At 41.0% G+C, this 9,451-nt stretch overlaps 1 protein-coding gene across 1 annotated transcript in view; it reads right to left on the reverse strand.

Annotated features, from left to right (window-relative positions):
• Positions 1–499: 499 nt before the first annotated feature.
• The window catches only part of LOC123956638 (E3 ubiquitin-protein ligase RNF123-like), a 160,751-nt gene continuing 151,799 nt past the window's right edge, over positions 500–9,451 (reverse strand). The window contains exons 36-37 of the mRNA XM_046028981.1: positions 8,562–8,647; positions 500–3,403 (exon numbers count right to left, since the gene is read on the reverse strand). Coding sequence (XP_045884937.1) covers positions 3,304–3,403; positions 8,562–8,647 — 186 coding nt within the window. The 3' untranslated portion in view covers positions 500–3,303. The remainder of the gene's footprint in view (positions 3,404–8,561; positions 8,648–9,451) is intronic.

Genomic DNA, 9,451 nt, shown 5'->3' on the forward strand with positions numbered 1-9,451 from the left:
TCCCCCCCCCCCCCCCCCTCCCAGATTAAGATACATGGGTAAACAGAAACAAACAAACAGTCTGTGTAATATTGCTGAGCCTTCAAAATGCTTTTCCCAGCTCTCTGTAAACCTGCACAAATAAACACTCTGTTCACTCAAATACATGCTTTGAATATAAGTACCGCTATCAGTTTATATAGTGAGGGAAAACAAACACACAGATATCAGTGAGGACAATTGAGAGCATGCTATTGATTTCATGTCCATCCACATTCCCAGTCTGACAGCCCTTTAATCAAACTTTCTAACAAAACCTCGGCGCGCACATCTCTCTGCTTCCCTCTGTGGGTTTTGAATATTAGTTGTATTTCATTCATTTGTCAGCGTAACACCAGATAAACAGAAATATTTTTTGGAGCTTCACTCTTCGGGGCTTTGGAGGGCCAAAAATATTATTAGTTTTTGGACAAATTTTAACAAACACCAGTAATAAAAGTGAAAACAAACACAATCTGTGAACTGTTCAACATGCTTTTAGATGCGTTTAAAAACACTAAATCCAACATTTAAAATACATTCAATCTATCTGCTGCAGTGATTTACATCCTCCTGGAGAAGTCTCGTTTGAGTCTTCACACTGCTTACAGACGTCAAGCAAACATATTTACCACCATCAAACGTGCAGGACAACCTACAGGACAGGAAATAATCCAAGTCATGATCTGAAAGTGTCCCGCTTGTTTTCCAACACACACTTTTAGTCAGGGAGGTTAAATCTGATGTGGGTTCAGTTTCAGTGAAATGAAGATTATAAACAGACACATTCTTAAAGATCCCAATAACTTCAACACCCAAAAGGTAACAGCCAGGTTTCTCCATGTTCCCAAAATAAATTAAAGTCTCTCAAAGACAAAACGGTTTCTGTTAGTGTGAACTGTCCCTTTAGCCTGTGGAAAAGCTCTGCAGGTTTCTCTAAAGACGTGATGGACATTTATCGGATTCACACAGTGGAAAGTTCAGGTACATCAAAGCAGTTTCAACTAAAAAGTCAATCAGGAATCGTTTTAATACTTGAGGGAGAAAAATTCTGAAGCTACAGCCGGTTATTTCCCTGTTTTCTTTATGCTAAGCTAAGACAAGCAGGCCGTAGCTTCATATTCACTGTAAGAAAGAGAAGAGGATTTCACTACATGTTTAACTCTAGAAACAAGTTTGTCACATTACTTTTCTCTCCAGCAGCGTATGAGGGACTTAAAGTGTGATGAAACAGCGTTTGTTAAAGTGTGTTTTCTAAGTAACAATGGCTGTACTCCCTGTAATGTGTTGATCATGTTTACAGTACGTTTGTGTGAAAGTATTTGCGCACCTGTAGGCCGGGGTCACGGATGGATTTGTGAGACAACGGGCCCCCCAGACAGAAGCAAGACAAAAAAACGACAACAAAGTTTTGTGTCTCTGTGAGTTTGTCTGATCCTCTAACAAGATGTGTTGAACGTTACAGTACAGATGCTCTAGTCAGCGCCCCCCCCCGACTCCTCGGACCCCTGGTGCAGAAGTCTGTACCTGGTGGGCCCGTTCAGTAATCCATCCATCCACAGGTGGGGTGAGGTATGAGCTTTCATGTTCCCTGCCTGTATGTGTTATTGTGTGGCACACGCCTGCCATCCTGTTCCTGTAAGGGCTTGTAGAGGAGTGTGTGTAGCTGTGTGTGTGTGTGTGTGTGTGTGTGTACCTGCACTGACAGCTACAGGTGAATTGTTGTGCTAATTTGACAGCTAGTTCTCTCACTCAAGGACGCTGCTGTCCTCCCATGGAGGACTTTTTATTTTATTGGGGAGTTGTTTGGCCGCTTCAGTTTAGCCTGTGTGTGTGTGTGTGTTTGAGCTTGTTTTACTGTATTTGTGGGGTCCAAAATGCTGGACCCCACAATTTTAATGTGCTTTCTGAGGGTCAAGACTTGGTTTTAGGGTTCATGTCAGGTTCCAGCATGTAGGTAAAGGTCTAGGCCTGCCATCCTGTTCCTGTAAGGGCTTGTATAACGGTGTACCTGCACTGACAGCTACAGGTGACTTGTTGTGTTACTATGACAGCCAGCTCTTGAATGCATAACGAGACCCTACAAAGTTAGTGCCACAGGACTGTGTGTTGTTGTTGTTGTACTAAGAACACAGAGTCCTGTCGTCTCTCTACATCATGATTGTTTGTCACAGCGCAGACATGTTTGTGTGTGTCCTGTTTTCTTGGTAAGAAAAAACAGCAGAAACTGTGTGTTTTTTTTTCACTGCTGCATCAGCTGTTTATAATAGAAATCTGTGTTTGTGTATCAACATCACAGAACTTGGGAAGTAAAATCTATTGGCAAGTCTAGCAGGAAGGTGATCGTTTTAAACTGGTCAAACTGAGGTCTTCCTGCAGGATGTTTCTCGTCCTCCTCCCTCAGTGGATCCGAATGATCTGCAGGTGTGAATGTTTTCAGCCGAGCAGACACTGTACATTTTTATTAATTCACGACGTTGCCCGAAAACCAACCGATCAGATTAATCAGACGTCGTGACCTTGAACAGTCTTCGTCTGTACAGCATCTGTCCGGTTTTAGACGTGCGACCATCAGGCCGACTGTTTAAGATGTGCAATTTTAGATGCATCCCCCGCGAGTAAAAAACCCAAGGAGGGTGTCTGCAAAACAAAAGTATTTATTGTAATATATGTGTGGGGAGTTAAATCTTACAGATGTGTTGGACACCAGAGATTTAGTGTCGTTTAAATCTGAACACACCAGAAAGACGGTTTAATTTTGTCAGATTGTTTCAATTTGTGTTTTTTTAAAAAGCCGGGGAAAAATATTTGAATCTTTAAATGATCTTACGACCTCCTCAGATGTATCTTGGGACCCATTAGGGGGGGCCTAACCCATGGTGGGAACCAGCGCTTGTAAAGTGTTTAAATACATGTATGTGACCAACACCGATATTATCAGACACTCTGCATGTCCGATAATATCCTGCTCCTGACTCAGCTTTCAGTCTCGCACATCAACGTCTCGTCTGACAGTAATTCAGCATTTTTCTTTGTACAGTACACGTGACTTTAGTCATAACACACATTCACTCACACACGGTGTTTGTTTCGCTAACTTCCTCCCAAACCAGAAGTAAAGGTAACAACGGGACAAACGGCTCCAAAATCTCAACCCTCAATGTTTCTTAAGTTAGAGCGAGAAGACGTTCTGTGGAGAATCCAAAACAAACATACAGTACAGACCTCTGTGAGAAATCTTTGGGTTCAGTGGTGTGTGTGTGTGTGTGTGTGTGTGTGTGTGTGTTAGGAGGCGGCGGGCTTGCTGTAGTCTTCGACCCCGGTGATGGTGGCTTTGCAGAAGAAACAGTCCTTGTTGTTCATCAGATGCTGGTTGATACAGGCTCTGAGCAGAGAGGGAAACATCGTTTTAATAAACATCAGAGGTGAACCGTCTCCTGTACATGGAGGTCAGAGGTCAGAACAGTCTGTTACTGGTATGAAGCTCGTCTGGAATAACTGAAGCCACGTTATTCGCAGTCAGACGTGTGAATAATGGGCAAGATTGGAGAGTGCAGCTTTCTTCACTGAACCACTGTGAAAGTTAGCGGTACGTAGGGCCGGACGATACGGCCAAAAATGTTATCACGATAAAAAGTTTCATATCTTTCGATATCGATAATTATCACGATAAGTATCAAATCGTTTTTTCTTTGTCAACAAATATGCCCGAGTCAAATTAAGTAAAAGCTTTTTTCAGTCCTTTTTCCTCAACAAAATAACCATCTTTGAAAAGAAGCTAAGACCTAATTCGTGTGTGACTCAAGTGAATAAAGTCAAACATTTATTGAACATTTGTTATATTGTTATTGTTTTAGTGTCCAGCCCTAGCGGTGTCGTCCCTGTCCTGAGTGATTTGGGGGACATAAATGATGTTAGTTGATGTTAGCTAGTATTACCGGTTCAACCCGTAGTAAATCCTCTTTTAGTCAGATGTTCAGCTAAATATGAAGCTACAGCCAGCAGCTGCTTATCTTAGCATAAAGACTGGAAACAGCGAGCCTGGCTCTGTCCAAGGGAAACAAAAATCCTCCTACCAGCGTCTCTAAAGCTCCCCGACTTATATCTACATAGAACACGTTATATCTCTTTAGTTTTCTTTTCCTGCAGAGATGAAACTAACGGAGTATAACGTGTCAGTCAGGAAGCTTTAGAGATGCTGGTAGGGGGATCTATTTACCTTTATACAGTTAGCATGAATGTGATTTTTGTTGCAGAGTAAGAATTAAAAAGACAAATACCAGGAAATAAAAGACGCGTTTCCTGTTTCAATGAAAGGACATGAAGTAGGGCCGGACGATACGGCTAAAAATGTTATCACGATAAAAAGTTTCATATCTTTCGATATCGATAATTATCACGGTAAGTATCAAATCGTTTTTCTTTCGAGTTTAAAGGCTGATTTTTGCTCCTGAGTGAAAGTTGAAGAAACCTGATGGTTAGTTGTGGTTTAAACTTTTCTTTATGGGCAACATTTGATGCCAAACAGTGGATCACTTCACAAATCTGAGGTAAAACATTCAAAACAATTATGATAAAATCTTTGTCAACAAATATCTTTTCAGTCTTTTAAAAATTTCATCCTTTTCCCTCAACAGAATAAACAAAAAAGTCTTAATTTGTGTATGATTCAATTGAATAAAATCATTTTTGTTTTATTGTCCAGCCCTAACAAGAAGTCAACTCTGATAAATCTAGTAGCCTTTCAAACTTGGAGCAATTGGTTACCTAATTGGTAACTACAGTTAGCAAATGTAATTATTTTGGGGTATTTTGTATAAGAACAACATTTAAATTTGGTTTCCACACTAACGGGGGACATCTCCCTCTGCTTTACTACAAGGAGCAGTAAAGTGACTGAGAACTGAGGGAGCTTAGAGGGTGCAGAGGTAAAAATGAGTTCGGCCTTGGCGGTGACCAGAATCGGCTCAGGTCAGCACGGTTTACTCCTCGTGACAGCGCTCTCAATCAGCAACAGAATAATCCATACAACTGCTGAGTTGGCGTGCCAGCTAAGCTAAATCAAGCGCACCTCCAGGAGAACATGAAATATGTATCGAGGTACGATCTGGACCAAGGTCTGCTGCCCACAGAGCTTTTCAGCCACAATCAGCAGTTACCAAACAGCTGACTCACCCCGTGCAGAAACTACTTAGACATCAGAGTGTGTGAATGTACTCTGAGATGTTGCATGCATGTGTTTTTATGTCCGTGTGTGTGTCGACTGTTTGGATCGATGAGGCCTTGAGGCAGCGCCGTCGGCTCGAAGGCTGAGTGTGAAAGGGAAGAGGACGCAGCATGAACCTCTGCTTGTTTAAAAACTTTTTCGTGAAGAAAAGTTTTAACTGGTAAAAAGAGACATAATGTGTTTAAGTGTTGTTAATTTCATATTTTTTCTGTGTCAGTTAATCACTGTTAGTAATGAATTAAGAATCCATTAGACGGCGGTAACAGAGAAAAGATTAATCATTGACCCCCGGGCTTGCTTTTTGTTTTAGTGTTATGTATTTGGGAAACTTGCCAGCTGGGCTGAAGAAGCAGGACAGATATCTCTCACAAACAGTATCAGCAGGCAGTAAAAAAGCAATAAGCAGGAAAACAGGAGCCTCCAACAGTCCACGAAATGACAGAAATAGTTGAGGAAATTTAAGTTTATGGGAAAAATGACTTTCTCTCTGAGTCACGTCGCGAAAAAGTTGAAGAAAACTGGAAATCTTACTTGAATATTAATTGATTGTGTTACTTTATATTAGCTTGAAGAGCTTTGTTCTACTTCTTCTTTATGTACTAAGGCCGACAGACTGGACTCCTGAATGAGTAAAGGTTCTTAAAAACACCTTTGGCTGAGCTTCAGAGGACATTCATGGACATGAAGGACCCGCAGTCCTTTATGTCTCACTGTAACTCAGCTAGTGGCGATTTATTGCCACACCCCTTTTGTTACTGACAAACTGTCTGACTTTTAGCTCGGCACCATGTATTAAATATTATGTCTTGTATATTAATAAGATTAACGGCTCTGGGTCAATTTAAAATACGTTGATTTGCATAATGAAGTGGGATCAACCGGCCTCTCACCTCAAAAAGAAGGTGAGGTCAGATCATGCCAAAAGAAGGGAGAGTTTTCCTCCCATGGAGGAGGAGACACCTGATTCCTTTTCCCATAAAACACCACTCCCTTCTCTCTTTAGTGCAAAGGTAATAAGCCAGGTGTGCGAAAGGAGGGAAACTAACAACCCCTGCCTTCTTGAGCCAACAAAAGGTTTCATTGTAAACCATGTTTGTTCTGTTTAAATAATAACCCTTGCTAAGTGAGTCGTGGCGTTTGCCTCTTAGTTTAGTAGTAATGACCCTGTTGTTATCCTTTAGTGACGTTTGAAAACTAGAGACCTAATTTTCTTTTTTTTGTTTTAATTCCTCCCTGTTATTCCCTAGTAAGTATTAACTAATGCTTTAGTTAAACGTTTCACATACAATTTCCTACTAAAACATTCATCCGCACGCTCGTGTGTATAACCAGCTTCCAGTTAAAGAATATCTACTCCTCATGTAACCAGAGCTCCCCCAAGAGGACAAAATAAGTATTACATGGCATCATTCTGAAATGCGTTTAATGTATAAATGTCTCTCTGTATTAACCTGTTCATAATCTGATGCCATTCGTGTATCTTGCTTATATTCTCTAAGTAGGTTATATTATCCAGAAAGCTAGTTAAGTTCCTCTCATCTGATGTGATTCCTATGAAATGCTGACCTTAAGGTTTAAGACAATTGTTTTCCTTTTTATCAAATGCTTAAAACTAAGAACGCTATAACCGTTTGACAATTAAGGTTTGATTGTGGGAAGATATTTGATTACAATACGTGCAAATAGATTTTTGAATAGACATATTAAAAGTTAAAGAAGACGGTCACTCAGGAAACGAATTTTTATTATTATTGATGATAATATCGTCACACAGCAGTGAGACATTATCATTATTCACATGAACTTTCTTTTGCATTGAATAAAATATTGAATTATTAATGAGACATGTTTCTGACATTTATTTTGGGTAATAAAAATTATCTTTAGAATAATCATTGAAAATCGGTAGATTAATCAAAGTTTAAGAAATTAACTTAAAATTAACCAACAACATAGAGGGTGAGACTGACTGTTGATCTAAATGAATATAATCTCTAGACCAGGACTGTCCCAGACTAAGGATTTACATAGTCGAATCAGAATTGTCAAGTCTTGCCTATAGTCGCCTGATAGTCCAATCACGTTTGTCTGTGAGCGGCGATTATTTACAGCCTTAAACGTTGAAATGTTTATTGGAACAGGCTGTATATTAACTTATTGGGAGAAAACTGGTAGTTCTACTTAAAATCAGACATTGAGCTCCCCCCCATATCGCCAAAACTGTATGATCCTCGTTTCATAACGTCGCTGTGAAGCTTCGACTGGGAGATTGACAGTCGAGTCAGGCTCCGCCCATCGGAGCATCGAATCTTCGACTATTCGGGGTCAGCGCTGACGTGAGCGGACAAACTGAGAGAATCATTTAAGTCAAAAGAAGAGCTCAAAGAGAGACGTTAGCAGCAGGGCTGAACGATAAATTGCATTTGCGATATAGCGAGATTTTCTAATCGCAAAGGCTGCGATTACGCTCTTTACTCGCTTGTCTATTAAACACGAGAGGCGTCACTTGGTTTTATTTTCGTCTGCCAACTTTTGAATTGAACCTCAAACTGAGTATTTTTGGTTTGCTTACCGGGATACAGAAAGATGGACTCCTGGGAGATTTGAACTGAGATCAGGACGCATTAACTGGTGGTTGAACCCGCATCACCTAATTTCATCAAACACACACTCTCAAACAGTGTCTGTTTAATCTATCTAATATTGTGTTGGTCAGACTATACACAGATTTACTGCTTGTCCGTTATAATATAATACTGGAGGTAAAGAGCTTAAAAATAAATTGCATATTAAATCGTAATCGCAATATTGGTAAAAAAAACAAAAAACGCAATTACAGTATTTTCCAAAGTCGTTCAGCTCTAGTTAGCAGTTGGAAAATGTTTTGTTCTCTAAATCTGCAGACGTTTGACGCCGTAAACATGCAGGTGTTCATTTAAACGAGCAGATGTTGCCTTCCCTCCATCACACACACACACATTTATATAAATAAACTCTTCCTTGTGTGAGATTATCGGCCCGTAGATGAAAATGTATATATACTTTTTCCTTTAACTTTAAGTTTCTTTACTGCGTGGAGAACAAGCTCTCTTTGACCACATGTGAGAACAACAACACACAGACACACAGACTTGTGTAACTCTCAGATCAAAGTGGCCGATCGCTGCAACAGGAGAAGGAGAAGCTGGACAGAAATCAACAGAACCTCTGGCTCCAGGTTCTGCAGGACTGTTTGTGAGCGAGGAGGCTGGAGATGAAATGTGTGTGTGGGGTGTTGCAGATGAAAGCTGGTGTAGGAGTGTGTGTGAGGACTCACTTGCAGGACTTGTGGGAGCAGGGCTTGAAGACGGCAGAGATGGAGTGAGCGTAGCAGATGGGGCAGAGGTCTTCTTCGCTGGTCGGCTGCGACACAGAGAGAGAAAGCTGGTTATTCTGGGTCTGTGAGGACGTAACGATGAAGGGACAGCGAGCAGTGAGAGCCTCTTACATAAAGACTGGAAACTGTCTTTATGCTAAGCTAACTGGCTGCTCGGTAACAACTAAAAACACGCCTGAACAAGCCACGTTATTTTCAGTATCTCGGCTCGGAATCACACCACAGCCCGACTTCCTTATTAGCATCTTCAGCCCCGGTGCATTATGGGAGATCTGCGTTGACGCCACGGGTGCCGAGGGAAACACATTTCTGAGGGAGCGTCAGCTTCACACCCGCTCTTCCTCACACTCAGCCTCTTCCTGCACTTTTCATCCATCTGTTCACGTCATATGTTTTCACCTCGCAACCTTTCCTCACTTTCAGCTCCTCTCCCCCGTCTCCCCCACCTCCCCCGTCTCCCCCCACCTCCCCCTTCTTCTACTGTCGAGTTACAGTGGGTACGGAAAGTATTCAGACCCCTTTAAATTTTTCAATCTTGGTTTCATTGCAGCCATTTTCCAAAAGTCAAAGAAGTTCATTTCATTTCTCATTAATGTACACTCAGCACTCCATCTTGACAGAAAAAAAACAGAAATGTAGAAATTTTTGCAAATTTATTTAAAAAAAACAAACTGAAATATCACATGGTCATAAGTATTCAGACCCTTTGCCGTGACACTCATATTTAACTCACATGCTGTACATTTCTTCTGATCCTCCTTGAGATGATTCTACTCCTTCATTGGAGTCCTGCTGTGTGTAATTAAACTCATAGGACTTGATTAGGAAAG

The sequence above is a fragment of the Micropterus dolomieu genome, linkage group LG18, assembly GCF_021292245.1.
Source record: "Micropterus dolomieu isolate WLL.071019.BEF.003 ecotype Adirondacks linkage group LG18, ASM2129224v1, whole genome shotgun sequence".
Lineage (NCBI taxonomy): Eukaryota > Metazoa > Chordata > Actinopteri > Centrarchiformes > Centrarchidae > Micropterus > Micropterus dolomieu.